The 19,723-nt window shown below is 36.8% G+C and overlaps 1 protein-coding gene across 9 annotated transcripts in view; it reads right to left on the bottom strand.

Moving 5' to 3' along the window:
* nolo (no long nerve cord) overlaps positions 1 to 19,723 on the bottom strand; it is a 171,521-nt gene that overhangs the window by 17,099 nt on the left and 134,699 nt on the right. For all 9 annotated transcript variants that reach the window (XM_012362213.2, XM_067354674.1, XM_067354672.1 and 6 more), the window contains 5 exons: positions 15,452 to 15,781; positions 7,806 to 7,947; positions 7,345 to 7,477; positions 4,303 to 4,405; positions 2,619 to 2,717 (listed from right to left, as the gene is read on the bottom strand). In XM_012362213.2, coding sequence (XP_012217636.2) covers positions 2,619 to 2,717; positions 4,303 to 4,405; positions 7,345 to 7,477; positions 7,806 to 7,947; positions 15,452 to 15,781 — 807 coding nt within the window. The remainder of the gene's footprint in view (positions 1 to 2,618; positions 2,718 to 4,302; positions 4,406 to 7,344; positions 7,478 to 7,805; positions 7,948 to 15,451; positions 15,782 to 19,723) is intronic.

Below are 19,723 nucleotides of genomic sequence, written 5' to 3' on the forward strand. Positions count from 1 at the left end.
TTTAATAATATTTAAACTTTAATATATTTTTTTTTCTACATTTTTTAATGTTATCATTTTGAAAAATAATAACAGGAAATTGTTTACGTATCTAATTCAATTGCGAGTTGCATGTGTATCTAAAACAAAGTATGACCGTATGTATATCTGTTCAAAAATACAGACACATATCTATTACGGTGTCTCAATTTCTCCCTCGAACCGAATAGAAAGCTTTTCGCGACAGCATACTTCGCTTCGTTTTCTCTTATCTTTGACTTTGCCATGGAAAGAAGGACAGCGTGGTTTGTCTTTCACCGAGACGGCTGAGGATTTGGAGGAACGAAGCGAGCAGAAGAAGAGTAGGACGAGCGGAGTGCAAAGAGGCGGTTATTTGGCGACTAAATTGTCCTGTTTGATGTCGCTGGCTGATGTGGCCCGAAGCATCCTCAAAGAGTTACCGCGGGCAAGAATACGGCTGGATGAACCGGATGGCGGTGGCGGCTCGGAAGACATCTCCCGCGCAGAAAAAGAGATGATCCGCATTCGTTCATGCGTTTGCCTACTAGCACAGTTTAAACGTAATTCGTATACAGATCGACGTGCAGGCCAAGCGGTTTTGCGGTCTGCTTCCATTTTTCCGCTTCCAGATCTCCGTGCGAGAATGTTACATCGCTCTCCTCTTTCATGCCGCAAAGGATTCGCCACCGCTGCCACGACGACGACAGCGGCGGTATTCCGCTTGGGCAATTCGCGATTCCTCGTGTTCGAGGAAATCCGATTTAGTCATTGGACAGACGACGGTGGCGCGAATGAGAGTGCCGTTTCATCCACGCTCGTCTCGCTCTACTCGATACAACCGTCTGTGCTTGGAAAAGACTTAAAGGTATACGCCTTTTTCTCATTCTTCCTCTTTTCCCGCACGGAGGAAAAATGCGAGCCAGTTATTGAGTGACGATGTGCTTTTTGAGAGCATCTTGAAAAGATATTAAAGTCGCTTCCGCCTGTGAGCACTTGATAGTTTTTCTAGTGCTCGAACACTAATATATATTTTATAGATATTTTATCTGTACTTTTTATATTACGAGTTTCGGGTCACGTTGCGAAAATACATTTTTAATTTACTTGGAATTAATACTTAAATAGTTCGCAAAAAAAGCAGGTTAAATATATTTCGTTAAATTGGCATAATGTTGAGTAAAATTTTGATTAAGAAAGTAAAAATAAATTATTTGCGTCGTTCAATTTGACACGAATTCGTGTCAGATGCACACATAAAATTAATTGTAAGAGTATCTAGTATTAAAGCTTAATGTTTGCATAAATATGCAGATTATCATTAAAGACTTCGTTTGCTTCTATTAAAATGGAAATCTCTTTCCATCTTTTGTCGGTCTGTCTATGTGCAATTATAGCGGTTATGCTTTTGGAGAAAATCGCATTCTCTTGTAGAAATGGAGAAACACGGACGGAATTGTGATTGTGTGAGTAAGGTTGCATTTTCGTATAGTTCTCGAATAGCGTTTACGTATTTGTCGTCGAAAGCAACGTGCAAATCGTGCGCAGCTGTTAATTTGCTTTGTCTTTAAGCGCTACAGCGGAATTTGTCGAAAAGGGTGACGAATAGAAGCAGAATTTTATGTGCTTGCGATATTATCGCATAATTAAAGACTTCCTTTGCTGTATGCATTTGTGTCCAAGCGTATAATAACACCGCAATTTGGATTTACAGATAAATTAACGCGAGCTTTGAGCAGTGCGCGCACTGTTGAGACTGTTTGAAGAGTCTTTAATTAAATCCATAGTCAATCGTGAGTTCTTTAGGTACATATTATACATTGATAATGTAATCACGTATATAGATTCGAAATAATTATATAATTGATATTGGCGATTTTATCATTATTAGATTAAGTAATCTTTATCTTTATTTTTCCTTTGTTTTTAGAAATCGATAAAGAGGCAAATATATCAAAATTAAAGTTAACCACATTACATTAACATTTGTCGATCAGTAATTCAGTTATATACATTCAATATTAAAATGTTCTACTTTTTAACTATTTCATTTATTTTTATTCTAATAACAAATGTTATTCAAGTCGTATATAACGTATTGACATTTGTCTACGTGACCGATTTTAACAATTTATCTATAAAAATTGAAGATACGAGATATTATTTCAAAATTATTTAAATAAAATATGTCACGTCAATAAGCTAATATTTTGAGAAAGTAATTAATTCAATAATTCATCGGACGGATTTTAAGAAAACATTCTACTAAGCATGAATTATCCAATCGATCATTTCGCGCACGTAACAACCTAGCAACATTCACGCGGAGGGTAAAGGGAGCGTGCAAATCGTGCGCAGCCATTAACCCCATTTCCCTCTGGCCAGTACGTTCTGCAGTAAAACTCGCAGCGGAGATAGCAAAAGCTGCGCCGTATGTGTGTTATGTGTTTGCGACTGTGGACCCGACGCATGCATCTAAATCCTTGATTGCGGCGAGCAGGCTTAACGTTTCCGCCCTTAAATGATACGAGCGAGACACCGTGTCTCCACCTGCATCTCGGCCTGCAGCGCGTGTACAAACGGCGTGTTTTAGTCGCATAGAGAATTGCATGCACTCTCACCTCGCTCCATTTATCGGTTTCCCACATCGGGCAGGACACGGTGTTGCAGGTTTCCTGAGTGCGCGGTTTGTGCGTGCCGATGCACTTGTGGTCGGGTAACTGCAATAATAAAAATTTAATGTAATAGGTCGTGTATAGGCATACGTGGATTGTAGATACGTGACAAAGTGTATGTGACATCCGCAAACTAAAGAAACATTTTTTTTAATCGTGGATATGTATTAGAAAATAAATGAAGCGAATGACGCGCGAAGTATTAATAATTACCGGATTGCTGAATATTTCGAAATAAAGAATTTTTGCAAATCAATAAAAAGGAAAATACGAATTGTATCTTGTGAAAAATATAATTTTATCAAAATACTTCATATATTAAACCGTCAAAATATTTGCAATAAAACATTTTGTTAAGGAAAAATCAACTCTAAATATGTTACAGAAATTCTGGCTCAAAAGACATCAAAAGAGAGGTGTAAGACATTCCATACATATGCAATATCGTGCACCGCCTACGTGTATATGTATGTCAGTGTGTATGTGTGCGTGGGAACTGTCGGATGAGGAGGTTTTACGGTGAGCGACGGCGTATACTCGCGAGCAGCTCTTCGAGTTTAAACGAACCGAACTGGGTTAGGGATCGTGGAATCTTCCAAGACGGTTGTGAGAGGAGCGAGACAGGCTACGTATGTAAATGCGACTTTCAGACAAGTAGGAAAGTACGACATAAAATTCTAGAGATGAGAGGAATGGTTAACGTTCCGTCCGCGCGGAAGCGCGGCGGAATTACGGCGTGTCTAACGTCAGTGGCGAAATGTGAAAAATGTGGCGTTTTATCGTGTGCACGCGTAACGCTGATTCTGCCGGGTTGGCAGATTTATTCCGGAAAGATTTATTTGTCTTTACATCGTAAAGTCCCGTTGCGTTGACATTTTTCTGAGGGGCAGATGCGCTATGGACATTCTTCGAAGTTATCGAACCACGCCATTTTTCTGACACGACTACATTAATTTTTCACATATGCCAGACAAATTTAAATAATCAAATTATGGTTTATGCCAAAACCACGAATGTGCAATTTGTAGTTTAGAGTTATTGCTATTTGAAAATTTAAATTCCTGCTTGTTTTATTCTTGTAATTCCTTCAGATTATTCGAGTGCTGATTTACTACTGCTATCGCATTTGTGTCTCTGGCATAAAATCTTTGTCTAAAATTGAATAAGAAAATGACATTAGTGAAAAATCGGAAAATTGGCACATTCGTGGCATGAGAGAGACAATATGATATTTGACTCTTAAATTGTAATATTTCATGCATATTCTGGAAGAATATTCTACATACTCTGTTTAGACAGTAGATTTTTCAACGATAGTTGAATGTAATTGGTATTCGCCAAATTAGTGAATATTGTTAATTTACAGCGATAAAGTAGTCAAAAAATTCATAATATATTTATTTAAAACGATGTATTAAACTCGCCAAGATGAATATCGATAATCAACAGCTGTTCCACAACACAAAACGTTAATCGCCGAAATTTTGAAAGTAATTTAAAATTTGAGGTGTTTGTTTTATGTTAAGAAATAAGTAATATCACCGAGTCTAATGAAATCGTTACAGGACCAATGTGAGTTCAGCTAACGAAAACTTTATTATTGAAAAGTCTTCGCGTCTCTGATCTTTACCTTCGTGGTTTCGTTCCCATTCTCCTCGGTGCAGAACACGGACCTCGTTCGCGATCCGCCGCCGCAGCTCGCACTGCACGCGCTCCATTCTCCGCTCACCCATCTGGAAAAAAAAGAGGAAGAAATCGCTGAAAGTGACGGCACCACTGGGGTAAACTGAATTTGTTATGATAGCCACGTAGTTGCAGCTACTTGGATCCACATGTAGCAAAGTCGTAACATTGCAGGCGCCAATAAGAACTGATTAACATTCCGTTCAAGTCGATGGCAAAAGTATGACAAACGTTCGCGTTATTTAAGACCGGCGTAAAAAAATAAACGCGCCATCAATGATCGCAAGTTTATGATTCGAAAAAGAGGTCATGCTACTTAAAATACTTTAAAATACAGCAAGTAATCTTATTCATATATTTCTTTTTTCTTTTTTTTTTTACATTAATAGATCTGTCCGTATGTCACATTTAATTATTCGTTTTAAACTGTGAAATATCTTTAAAGTTGTCAAGTTTTAATATTGAAATAGAAATTCTTGAATTATAAAAGAGGGTATTTGTTCTTCTTTGTAATTTTACATTTTCTATCGTAATAACATATGATTGCAGACTAATATTTGCATTGATTATACAAACTAAACGTAAAATTAAGGCAAAGAATCTCCAAAGCAAATAACCTTCTTCAAAAGATTTCTTCATCTCTTTTATCTCTTCTACTACAAATAAACTTCTTAATTTATATTTCGTTCCCCATTCAGAGAGCATTTTTTGGTTCATGACGTTACAAAAATGTCCATATTACAGTCAATAATGAATGACAGAATGTAACTTGTTTTTTATGTCACGATAATCACAAATATTTTAGATTTAAACGCCCGTTCTATTAAACTTTCTACCGACACCTTTGATGCTTTCCACTTTCAACGTATTGGGCATACAGCTGTGAGAGAGAAGATACCGATTTGCAGGGCATTTACCAAGTAACACGGGTGGAGTGGCTTCTATCGAGCTAGCAGACTTTTTATGAAACTGTCAAAGTCACTCTCAGCATTTTTCATGCACGACACCGTAAAAATGTTTCATGTACGAGCGATTGCGCTAAATGACAAAGTAAAACGGTAAACTCCAGCTCGTGTCTGGCGTTACGCGCGGGGTATCGATCATCGATTATCATCGGCCTTGCCGATCCCGCGAACTCTGGTATTCTTCTCACGTGATCTTCAAAGTCATTTTTGATGCGTTCAATTTTCTATGGCAAAGCCGCGTATGTATTGAGTACACAAAGTGTTCGGTAAAAGCCGCAGTCGAACGTAAATTGATTCCTGAAATTTGAAATTAATTGCCGTCAACGTTTTCAATTTCTTTCGCATTGCGTGTCTACTTCTAAAAAAAAAAAAAAATCCCACTCTATGCGCTGCCCAATCGATTGATCGCGCTAACGACTTTTGGCTTTATGATGTAAACCTTGTTTTCAACGTGACCCGTATATCTGCGATATATGCGATGAATCTGTAATGCATATGTCGACCTCACCAACTTTTTTAGATCTCTTTCCATATCAAACTGAAAAATGATGCGTCGCGGTAAATTTAGAAGACGTAAATGTGTTTCGTTTAAAGAAAAACAATTCAAATACGTGTTCTTTTAATGTTGCTTGCTCCAATGTAGCAAATAACCAGGATTTGTTGACATTTATTCAATTTTTAGATATATTTAAGCAAAACTGATCTGGAATCAAAAACAAACCTGGTCTGGAATCGTCACGCACTATCTCTCTTGATAAAATGCTGCTCGACCTGGATGATTCAATTTTGATAACAGTGACATTCGATCGAATATCATGCTTAAGCGCTAACTAGGGTAAGTCATAATGTACGATTAAATCATAACTTCCGGATTGCTACCTCAAAGCGCGGTTGCGGCTTTTCACGGCGGTCAGAGTACGGTTCCTCTCTAGGGGAAAGGTGAGCCGCTTAGTCGGTCTGGGCGAACTAAATTCAACTAAACTCGCGGCCACTTCAATTAGCTATTGACCGATTCGCCACTCAATCAATGCTGCTGGTAATTTATCAACGACCTGATAGCCTCGCGATATCACTCCGTCGTCAACGCTATGAAAGCCAGTCAATCGCGTTCCGCGTCTTCCATCGTGATCGTTAGACGAAACGACTCGATAATATTAGAGACACCACAAGCACCTGAGCGGCAACTTCCTTGAATTTCGTCAAATCGATTGCGCAAGTGACGTGCGATAGATCGAGTGAGATATATTACAAAGCGAACGTCCGCTCAATGAAGCGCGTTTCCCAAGCGCAATTTCATAACGTAACGTATTATTTCTCGTAATAAGATTTTTAATTAATAATTTTTTGTAAAGTAAACTTTCTGTCCAATCTTTTAAAAGCAGCGAAACACCAAGTCTATAGTCGTGGAAACTAAAAGCAATTTGTAATCGTTTACAAAACAATAACAAAAAGCATTGGCAAAGATCATCGACTGTGTTGTGAACATTGAACTATGATTTCAAACATAAAGAACAAATTCTATACACTAAACTGTAAACTTTCGCATTATTCCACGGCTTTCAGCGAGCTCGCGTATCCAGAGAGAATAGTTTGCGGGAGTTTTTGTCCGAGTCGACTTGGAATATCTCGTCGTTTGTTGGACGATTCCCATCGCGAGAACTGGCTTTAAATCGCCGCCTCGCAACCCTTCCACGAGACGGAAGAGAAATATTGTTATAGGAACAAAGATCGTTTGTAGAGAGCAGCAGTTCCTAATTTTCCGCTCGCTCCTCGCTCATTTCCTTGAAGACCCGCGAAATATCATTTGCGCAGAAATTACAATTCATTTGCGTTAATGAGAAATACGGAAAAAAATATAATATTGCACGGAGGAATTCATATTTTATTATTTTCCGAAATCGCGCATGTAAGACATGTAGAATGTCGACTTCTCGAACTGTACACGCGAGTAGTTTGATGTTCTTTGACGTAGAACGTGCATGCAGTTCTACTAAAAGTAGTTTAGTCTGTCCGAAAGTACTCACTTCGTTGTGCAGGGGTGCGTGTTGCACGGCATTCGGGTCTTTTCTGGTCTGCTCTTTGCATCGCAATAGCTGTCCTCCACGACACTCTCGTCTGAGCCGACCGATTTGCACACCGCTATCGCTACTTTGAAACCTATTAGTACAAAAACGCGACCGGTAAATTAACTCCTGAATTTAGTGATAGTGAATACTCATGCAAATAGTATTGCGATGCTTGTGAATTTCGCTCGTTGTCTTTTTATTCAACGACGTTCCACTTTGCAAGATATTCGTGCAAATTATTGAACAACAACAAAAAAAATGTGAAAACGATTTTTCACGCCGGTATTATAAAGAATTTTGATTGAATGCATTTTTATATTATCTGAAGACGATTTGATGAATATTCACATAGCAGCGCGATACTTTATTTATATAATATTTTTTGTAGGAAAATATGGCTGAATTAATTCAGTAATTACCTCCATCGCAAGCCTTGGAACAGCCGGATATCGATTCCAAACTCCAGGAGTATCGCGATTGACAGCTTGATCCATTCCCTCCGCAAACGCCACACGCATCTGTGTTCTTGTTGCTACCCACTCTAAGGTCGCAGCCAACCTTCTGCAACAGAAATACACGCTCGATTAATGTAGCACGTCTTCCGTATAATGGATCTTTGTTAGAGGCGGTTGTCGCACATTATTACACATTAACATTGTCAGAAACATAATTTTGCCTTAAGCGTGTTAAATGAGCGGTAATTCTTGTCCCATCGTTCCTAATGCGTCGTCGAGGAGCAATAATAATTAATGTAGATGCTACTGACATTTTAAACAGAATAAGAATTGCCTATGCTCGAAAAAATAATTTAATGTACAAAGATACAATCGGGAGCTCTTTTTTTTTTTTTTACCTAAAATTTAATATTTTTTTGCAAATTTCCATCAATTACTCTTTGGTGTTGAATGTAGAAAATTGATCAAAACTTCATATTGCACTTATAACATTCGTTTACTATTTACGTGAACATTTTCCTATATCATCTACAGTCGGAGGTAAAAATATGGCAGTGGCGACAGCAGCATTTCGGGGGCATTAAAAATGTTGACGAATGCTGGCGTGTCATAGGAATTCATGCGTAAACGAGAAACATCTCGCGAAAATTCAGGACCTTTGAGGAAGCGAACGAGAAGATGGTGGAAGTGGCGGAGGCGAAGCTGACGTCGATTCGTGACCTGGCTCGGACGGCAAACTGATTTGTCATTCAGGTTGCATGGAGGTTTGCTCGGAGGTCGGGGAGTACATTATTCATCCCTTATCCGGGGCGAGAAGAGTGAAGCAAACTAGAAGACGAAGGTGCGAGCGAACGGGCGAAGTGGAACGCGTCGAAGATGCCAGGTGGAAGCGGCGGAGGAGCAAGAGAGTAAAAAGGAGAGGGATGTGAGCCTAATGAGGGACCTCTTGTATGATCAGCTGCGGCGGCGCCGCCAAGATAATCCGAGATATCGTCAAGTGACCTGCGAGGCGCGAATAAATCGTCCGTTGCGGTTGTGCGTCCAAATTTTCGAAGTCGGCAAATCTATAGAGGCGCGTCTGTGCGAAAACGCAAAGTGAAAAGTGAGGAAATAGCGAAAGCAATCAAATAATTTGTAATTATAATTTATCTCTCAAAATCTCTTTCTGCGTCTGTGATAATTTTACTCTTCATTAATTATGCTGTAATTTATATCGTAATAATAATACACATGTAATTGTGTTATTATGTTACACGTATAATTGCACAATTTGTTTATTTTAGTAAATAGTAGAAATTGTGATTCTACTGCTCTTCTCGTTGTTATTTGTTATTGTCTCCAATTGTACGAATTATCCGTTCACCATTACAAGTCCATATCTTCTTTTACATACAATTCCATCGTAACGGTGTCGCTCAATGAAAGCTAGACATTGTCGAACGAAAATTGTGCGCTAAATTCAGTGCAACGTGCGCACGGAGCGGCGGTCTCCATTTCAGTCCAATTGACCGTTCGATTTGGATCCAGAATCGAAATCGGGCTCGATTATCGTTCAAGTTTCAAACTCTCTGCGAAATACTTCCATTAAACATCGGTGATCGTCATTCGGCGAATTGCGGCGGTTACGAGCGCAGTTTTATACCGCGCACCAATGCAGAAGCCAGTTTAGGCAGGTACTTTATTTCCGTGCTCCCGAAACGCGAGACTGCGCTCTCTAATAGCCAAGATCGGCTTCACGCATCGAGAAGCTACACTAATGCGAGAGTAAAAGTATCCGACGGAATGTGGATATCGGACAAAGCCGGATTGAGATAAAAGTACGAGCGGGTGAAATATATTTGATGCATTCGCCTAGTTTCTAATCTTCGGCTAGTGTAATCGCGAGAACGTTTTATCCCTTCTAAAAGGATTACTTTATTACTCAACCTTAATATACTTAAAGTTCCAGACTTCTTTTTATTTATTTGACCTTACAATTATTTTTCAATGAAAATAAAAAGAATTAATTTAAAGAATTCAATGCGTGATGGCAAAAATAATTCAGTTTACAATTATAATTCATCACTCATATCGTAGATTCTTGTCGTAAAGATAATCATGAGAAAATAAGACCAGCAGTTCAAACAATTGCACCCGGTGTTTCTGGGATACGTCAAAATTTTATTTCGCACGAGAATGATTTTGTTTTGAACACTTTCTGTTCACTGTATGACAATGAAATAGAATAAAATGTCTTGACATGGGCGTGCGCCTGCATGGCTTCTTTATACAAAAGGCATAGCATGCGGGTGCGCCGGATTGAGTTTACTTTGTCGCGGAAGTGAAAATCAATGATGAGGATCAGTAATAGATAGGGCCATCGAAGCAACCCGTTATTTCTCTAGGTAAACAAACCGGGAGAAACGAGGATTCAGCTGGGCGTGAGAGATGAAATATCGCGGGGCTTAACGGCGCTCCTGCGACCCTTTTCAGTTCTTAGTTCGACACAAACAATCATTACTAGTAATATGCGCAAAAAAATAAGAAACTATAAGTATTAATGTTAACATTCTCATCCACACAAATTGTTATTTTTATATTATTACTCATTATATTATTATATATTGTACTATATCATTACGTGTATAATACATATTAAATACGGTCAGTAATTAATTTTAATTATTATTATTATTATTATTATTCTAATTGAATCAATTTAATTATTATTAAATAGATGTGTGATAATAATCTACGCTACGAAAATGTGTAGATTTTTTTACTATTTATATAATATATAATGAAATATTGAAAACTCCTCATATATACATATCACACACACGCAAGAAAAGTGACACAAATCAAAAATATCAAATTGTTCAGGAGAGAGAAAAGAAGAAAATTGCGTTAACGCTTCCTATTAACAATATTATGAATTGGTTTTTATTTAAAATTCAGTCGCAGATTATAAATCAGCTGAAGCAAGCTTGATTTTATGGAAAATAATTTCACATGTCTATGCTTGGTTAAACAAGAATTTTTAAATTAATTATTTATGCCAGTATTAAACATAGCAGACTTATTTGAACTTAACTTCTATCACTTTTTTTTAATGAAAACCGATGTATATAGAATACAATCCGCAAATAAACAAAGTTCAAAAAATTTCAATTTGTGTCACTTCTTGCGGGTGTGCGATATACACATTTTAGTGTTACATTCTGCGAAAGAAATTCCATTATGAGATTTACACAAACAAAATTTTATAATAATTTCAAACTGAAATCGACGCGGAATTTAGATCAATACACTCACTCCCTATTCAGATTGGAATATCAAAGAGATCAGTAGAAGCCGATAATTGCCAATGTCTCGTGATTTTACACACCGTAGTGATTTCGTTGCGCAAATTTGACTGGCATTCAATTATTCGATGCGCTCGAGATTCTATTCGCTGTTCCATGTACTTTTCTGGTCCTTAGCATCCCTGACGTCGCCACCCCATTAAGATACACCCTTTCTAGTCCCGCACCGCTGGCATTTCCTCGCTATCGCACCCCAACTTCTCTCCCTTTGCACTCGTTTCTACCTTTTAACATAGTTTTCTCGCGAATGGGATTTACAGAGGGAAGGGATGCTTAACCCCGGGCACTTTATTCGCCCTCGTGTTTTCTCACTGGCGTGATAAAATTTATTGTGTACCTGTCCAGGACCGTACGATTCTAATTCAATCTGTGCTTTTCATACGTTTATCTATTATGCAATGCGCACTTGTTCGCGATTTTGGATATTTATGGGCGATTTAAAAAAAAAAGAAATTTATTTCAATTTAGGTTAATTTTCTTTCAGACGAAAAAAGAAAAAAAAACTGCAAGAGAGATTGGAAAGAAAGTAAAAAGTAGGTAAGAACTGGAAAGCAAATTTTTGCCTCGTATGGATTTTCCCTTGCTCTTTCCCTTTTGTTCTGTAGCATTAATCTTAGTCAAACTTTATTAAAAAGTTGCAGTTTGACCGAAATTTAGAATACGAACTTTGATAAGATACACCGGTCTTCATTTAAAGTATTCTTTTATATTCACTTAAAGTATTCTCTCATTTTCATGCAATTTGATAAGAGTAGAGGCATACTTAATCACTATTTCTGAAGGATAATTTCTTTTTGTTGCAGAAAAGTACCAAATGGAAGCTTATCATGACTTTGATAAGAAAATATGAAACTTGCGGCGCGAATAGCATTTGTTTTATGGATGGACATTTCATAGACATTTTCTTTTGCATCGTAATTGCAATCAATATTTGTTTGTATTAAAATGATCAAAATTCTAAAAAAAAATCTCACTTCCGAAGAATTTTGCGAAATATCGAAGGGACACTCGCAGAAGATTATAGTTTCGCGGAACAGTAGAATAGTATAATTATACTACGACTAAAATTCACAATTGTAGTAATTTCTCAAAATTCGCTATTCCCGCTATTACAGACGGCGAAAAGTGAAATAATTTTCACAACCCTGAAGATAAATTTTAACGCGTGCGCAACGTAATGAAAAAGCTTGGCGCGTCCATTGGACGTGTCCACAACGAAAGCAGTACTCGGCATCTTTAATAACGCAAAACCAGTTTGCGTTCACCGGAGTTTGCTTAATGCTTAATTACGTGGACTTCTCTACTGATTAGATATTGTCCCTCCGACTGCGACGCTGGCGTCGCTGTTATGAGTATCCGTTAATTATTTCCCGCAAACGCGTTCTGCCGGCGTTATTGTTAATCCGATTTCTTTCTGCCTGTTTCGCGGTATCACGAGTTTCATTTAATTTAGGATCAAAGAATTAAAATTTTAATACTACGTCGGGAACGCGCATTATATTTGGGCAGCAAGAAAATGTCTAATTCTTAGATGAATATACTTTAGAAAAATATAAAATATTTCTTGCAAATTATTTATTAATAGTTAGAAATATTAAATAAAAATATAACAATCTAATTTTATTATGCAATAAAATGACAGGCATATAAATAATGTGCATAGATATAATAAATTTAATAATTTAATTATGAATATACCCTATAATTCCACAATTAATTAAACAAATAAATCATATATAAAAAATGAATATTTGCCGTTAGTATATAAGAATTTTTAGAAAGGTAATAAGAAATTTTAATATATATAAAATTTAGCGTAAAAGAGTTTTTTTCTTCAAAAATTATCAAGAAAATATATATATTCAAATTATCAAATAAAATTAATCCATAAAGAACGCGCAATGTTATTGAATAATAATATGCCAATCTTCATTACGCTACTAAAAAATGTGTTTGCGCATATACACCATATGCATATATACGCGCGACGTAGATCAAATTAAGTTAATGGACGATGAGATCGGGCTTCTCGACACGCCCACGTTAAATATTAGCAGAAGACTGACCTGGGTGTTTCGTTAGGTTGCATCTTCTCAACGTGATGCTAAACACGCTAGCGTCGTAGCGACGCCAGAAACCAACGAGTTGCGAATGCGTTTAAGATACTACCCGGAACATGCGCCTATGCGCCAACATCCAGGCGAGTCTTCTCCAACCCCGGAGTTTCCCTCCAACTCCAGAAGTTTCATCTTACGAAGTTTCGACAAGAGACGTGGCAATTGCGGTTAAATTCTTAAGTAACGCCTTCAATTTAATCTCGGGCTTAAGACCAGCTCCACCAAAGTACCTATTTAAGAACGTTGCTTATCTACTTAATTAATAATTTGTCAAATTCTTCTGCAATTTTATGTTTCTAAAATAAAAAAAAAAAAAAAAAAAAAAAAAAACATGCAAAAATAATGACACTGTCTACATAAATCATGCGTTTTAAATCCACAAATTTACAATACTACCGCTTTGTGTTTTCAACAGCGAGCTCTTTGATTTTATCTTTGATTAATTTGGAGTCAATTTTTCCTACCAAGTATTATCGAAAATTTAATATAATTTACATTCATGTTAATACAATTAATTTCGACCGTGGCCCTCGTGTGCATGTAAAAGTCACTTCCATTTATTGTTTGAGATAACGTTCCGACGATATTGTTCAGTTCACACGACTCTTGATTAATTAATTGAGTAATTATTCGATCAAAATTACAGATCTGATTAAATCGATGTTCAAAACGCGGTAACCAAGCTAATAATGAATTTAATATATACATTCCCAAGGTATTAGGCGAACCGAGATTCATCGATTTAACAATTCAAACGAGTAGTTGAATGGATTAATAAATCAAAATGTAATTTTGATTCGAACAATTATTGCTTTGAGTTATTTACATTCCAAATGCATTTCCATATATGTCTAGATAATTTAATCTAGATAATTTAATTGTTTTGCATTTGTGTACGTGGAAAAATATGAAAGCGTGAAGGCCAAATCTCGCAGTGAACTCTATCACATGTGAGCATGGAATTAAAGCTTTCAACAAAATAACGTTTCCTAGAAAGCAAAATTTTCATCATCTTTTAGCACAATCCAATTTTTACTGTTGTAAAAATGCTTTCGCATTACTTGTCCTGGCGAATATACATAATATTTTTTGCCAACCAATTTTCTCAACATGGATTATTATCGAGATTGTTCTGCGTAAAATTATAACACAATCATTTTGGGATTGTTTGCTTTAATTTGCCTTGTTATTAACAAAATTGCAGTTAAATTAATGGAGTGAAAGTATTGTATAAGTTCGATAATTAACGAGTAAAGGCTTTCAACATGTTGATCGATCAACAATTTATAGTGACTGACAAGCGGCGCACTGTACCTATCGCTTAATGCTCCTCGCACCTAACATACTGCAGCCTGCACGTGACAGATCCATGGTTTCCGATAATGCCGCAGTTAAGAATCAATAATTATCTTCTCGGCAAAATCAAGGGGATTAAAAAGATAATCGCTTTCAGCATATAATATTTTTCATTGCAAGTGACGCACGTTTTAATAATGTTGCAATCTCGATTATAATTGAAACGTGAGAGACGGGAATATTATATTGGATAGAACTTAATTTCCAATATAATTTAATTACTAGCGCCGACATCCTATCTCGTACCCAGTAAATAGCATTATCGTGCGATTAAAAAAAATATATGTATCTTCTCGTGACCATTAAACTTTTGAAGAGTTTTATTTGAGCCGCAATCATAATGTAGTAAGAATGCAAAGCGTAATTTGCACTTCGGCAAACGTATGTAAAACAATGCCATACACGATATATGAATTCCCTTTTACTAAATACCACGTCGTGATGGGTATTCGAGAGAAGTGGAATGAAGAGTCGAGTACAGTTGGTTTTCAATTCAAGCATCGGATCAATGACGGGACGCAATAAGCGCGGAATAATGACGTCACGGACCCGGCTCAATTCACCTGTCCATTCTAAAGCGCGGGGCTTTAAAGCATAATTGTTCCATCCCCGTCCATTTTTTAAATTATTATTCACAGTTCCATTAAAAATGCAGTTACGCTCTTTAGCGTAATTTTTACACAACAAGATTTAGTGCCTTTAGCCGAGTCGTCGAAATTTCCGGCATTCTCGTACAAAATTTTCTTTGTCAACGAAAGTGAAGCTTACTGTGCGAGAAGGAAGCTTGACTTACCATGCACTCGCCGCCTATGCAGACGTCCATGCCCTCCGCGTAACATCTCGTGCCATCCTCCACCTTGTCCGCTAGCTGCACCACTATCGTTTCGTCGCTGTCGAATTGCAGACTGTCGGTGACATCATGCGGCACCGTCTTCTCATCCGACGACACTTCCTGCCGCGACCGTCTAATGCCGTTCTCGAGGGTTTGCTCACCACGGCAGATCAAAGCGCACGGCCTAGCCGGGTCGTAATGGGGATACCATTTGAGCAGTTGTCCACTGTATGGCACATTGTCGAAGGCAGCGCATTGTGCCGCACGAAAATCGCCGCTTTTCTCGCAGGGCTGAAATCACAGAAAGGAGAAACCGTTGTCAGACGGGCTCATTAAACGCTTCTACGTCGCTTCGACGTCGTTATGTCGTTACAAGCACTCGCGAGAAACTGTTGGTCCGCAACAAGCGTTTCGAATGCATCGGGATTTGACTGCTCGCACACTTTCAAGCTCTTGAGCTACAAATAATTTGATACTTTCGCGATCTGTTTATTTCGAGGGAAAATGTGACGCTAAATCGTCGGTTCGATTAAAATATATTGGAAATAAAAATAGATTGTTGAAATGTTACTAAAAATTAATTAGGCAATTATCGAGTCTGCTTTCCGACTCATTATCTTTTAGAATGTCTTCCAATTACACGTGAAAAAGGCATTGTTTTTTCTGCCACAATGATAATTCTCTTAATAGACAAGTATTTTGCTATATAAAGTCACGTCGAAGTCATTGCACGAAAAGCAAAGTTTCCAATTCCGCCGGCAGCTAATTAGGACAAAATCATATTCCATTTATACTTCTCGAACTTGGCTTGAGATAGCGAATCCGAAGTGAAGGATCGATGCCCGAGAGCCAAGAGTTGCCATTACAAAAGCGCCCGCTAATTATCGTTATAATTAACGATTCTACAGTTGGACCGCGATATCTCTGGGGCATTCCTATCGAACATTTTCGCCTCCGCGAGTTTACTTCACTTTTCGCAAAGTTAACGTGCAATGTAAGTTTCCCATAGAGAAACGTTCATTATTATCTTTCATCGTTACTCATTTTACCCTTCGTGTTTTTTTTCTCGTCTACTGTGAAAGAACAAAAACTCCAAAATTTGATTCTATAATACTTGAACGTTAACGATGCGCAAAGTATCACTTTACTCCTCAATGATTATTTTATTATTCTATATGAAACTCTCCCCCCCCCTTCTCTCCCTCTCTCTCGTACGCATTGCACGCGCATATCAATTGTAACAATATTTATCATCATTATCGTTATTATCAACGTATCGTAATATAATATAATATCTATTACCATCCAGTAAAAATTTATATTTCAAAATGTTGCTGCAATATAACGAACATTATTTTTATGTTACGTAAAACTGTATCAATTGACTACTCAAATGACCAATGATGGATTACTCATTCAGTGTACTAGTTGCGTATTTAGGTCTTTGCACACAGAGAAACAGCAAAATAATATGTAATTGAAGAGAATTTTCAGATTTATAAATAGGAACAGCAACATTTCGTGTGGCAGCAGTTTATAAAATCTTTAAAAAAAATGAATAAGTACATATGCGTAATTTTATCTCTATTATTATTGCGCTAGATTACATGAATTATATGTTGAAGTAAACAATCGAGATTAACTTCTCTTCTCAACGTAGAAATTAATTGCGGTTAGTTAAACATAGGACCAAACTTGGTATAAGCGGCGCTCGATTCGTATTTTGTTCGGTCATGTATGATTATTATTCGCGCATCAACTCAACACGACGCATCAACTCTGTCCGCGGTAATTATCAAATTCGATGGAAAATATGCAGGTGCGAAATACGTGCGGCGAGCGAACCGGCCGACCACGTGAAATTTACACGTAACATTCAATATGACCGACTGTAGCAGTTTCGGCCGAGCGACGCGGACGGCGAGGATAATGTAGCTAAACATTCGCTGCTACCATTGTTAGGAGCAGTGTTTGTTGTAATGAATTTGCCGGCAGCGTGGTAATTAATTAGCGCGGATCGGCCAGCCGCAGAGTTCAGTTTCAATTGGGTCGACGCATATTCTGACGGTGCACTGAGTTTATGTGCAACATATTGTAATTGTTGTTGTAAGATATCTCCTTGGCAACTACGATGAGTTATAATAGTTTCGTAAGATGCAACAAATAATATTAGACAAATAAGACAGGATCGCGGCAATTATTTGTCTTCAATTATTTGTCTACGTCGTATTTGCTACACAGAACCGTTAATATTTGATTTTTAATTTTGCGTCTTAATTTAAGTTTCGATCATTCGTCATTGCGAAAAAGTTTTTCGCAATTTAGTTTAATCTTCGCAGCAATAAAGATTGTTGTAATTGCAAATTTTTTAATTATTCATAACTATTCAAACTGTGCCACACGAAAACGTAATTTCAAGCCACCATTACTGCTGCTACCATTTCCTGTCTTCCGTCTTGATTATTACTAGTTCTCACGAACGTGACGATTCGCAGCTTGCTGAGTTAGTTTGCTTATGTTATACAGATGATATATAAAACAGTTCATAGTTGGGTGTGTAGCAATATCATAACATATAATTCTTGTCGTTGTGTAGTTATTACACGGAATTGCTCGTAATATGATTGCATATACTGTACACACGTAAGTTATTTCTATTTAAAAAAAAAAACTATTAATAAACAAAAAGGAAAATTTCTTTACGACATAATAATATTAATGTAAAACTAATTATTGCAAATATATACGTATTATGTTTCATATCTTTTCTATAATTACAATGTCATCATTTGAAAATGTCATTTTATTGTCATTTTATGCCTTAGAATTTTATATCGTATTATTTGATAGGCCTAGAACTTTACTGCAATGCCTTAAAATCTTATATTTTAAAATTGTAGACCATTTCTCTTAGTTTAAAATGTAAGATTTCAATGCATCGCAGTTCTAGGCTTGCCAAACAATATAATATAAAATTCTAAAGCATAAAATACACATCAATGTTGAAATGTTCATTTTTATGCTTATGTCGCGTGTAGCGTGCGCCATATTATGTTCTACTTTAATTAAAAATTATATAATTAAATCCCGTGGTAGCAATTTTAAAAGAATATAGAATAAAAAGTAATATTTCTTTCCAAAATCTTATTTACTTGTTATTCATTAAATTTTCTTGTATTTATACAAAAATAGCATCATGCAGTAGACATAGAGTTTGTTGATATTCTGAATTCTTATTTTCCTATCAAATTATTCACTCGGAGAAACTTTTCCGATATGGAATAGAAAACCGGAAAAAGATAAACATCACAAGTATTACATATATTATATATTTATTTATACGAAAGATAAAAATCTAGATATTTCCGCAGTAAATATACTCAACTTTCAGTAAACGACAATTAAAATGTCTTGAAAAAATCTTTCTCGAAGATTGTTTAATTAGTCTGAATTGGTGACATAAATAAACTTTCTAGCAGAATATTTTTCACACAATATCCTTCCATCTCTTAGATGGTTACACAAAATAATTTTAATTAATTTGTTATTTTAGATACAACTTTGTATTTTATTTATTTTATCTCAGATTTTACAAAGAAAATGTTTTTAATTTAGTTGGTAAATTATATCCCCGAGGCAGATGCGCGAGAAAATTCGACGTTGAAACAATTTGTGAATTCGTCAGAAAAAATGGTAATAAAAATATGAAATAAATTAGTTATGCAATTCTATTACTGACACTGTCCTCCTTTCATCCTTTATCCATAAATATCATTTTTTTTGAAATTATACTAAATACATATTTCAAACGTCTTTTTTTTTAGGCTGCGCGCATTTTTGAATGTGTGTGTAATTTACCGAAATTCTTCATTTGAAGGCTATTGCTATTAATTATTGCAGACACAAAAAAGTTATTATGATTATGAAACCCAGAAAGATTCGTCAAGTAATTATGCGGTTGGCTCCTTAAAATAACGTACCGAAATCTACGTGCGTCCTACAAGGTGCATGTTGAGTGCGGTGCGGGATGCGCCTTTCGGAGGACTCAACGAAGTGGAGCCGGAGGAAGAAACTATGCGAAACGCTGAAACCTGTTGGCAACCACGGAAGCCACAGTGCAGAGTTCGGGGCGTTCCTTAACAAGGAATCTCAACTACTCATTACGCAAAAGCGTTTCTACATCCAACACTCTTGCGCCGCTAGGATACCCATGGGGCATTCGCCAGACATTTC

The sequence above is a fragment of the Linepithema humile genome, chromosome 5 (genome assembly GCF_040581485.1).
Source record: "Linepithema humile isolate Giens D197 chromosome 5, Lhum_UNIL_v1.0, whole genome shotgun sequence".
Taxonomy (NCBI): domain Eukaryota; kingdom Metazoa; phylum Arthropoda; class Insecta; order Hymenoptera; family Formicidae; genus Linepithema; species Linepithema humile.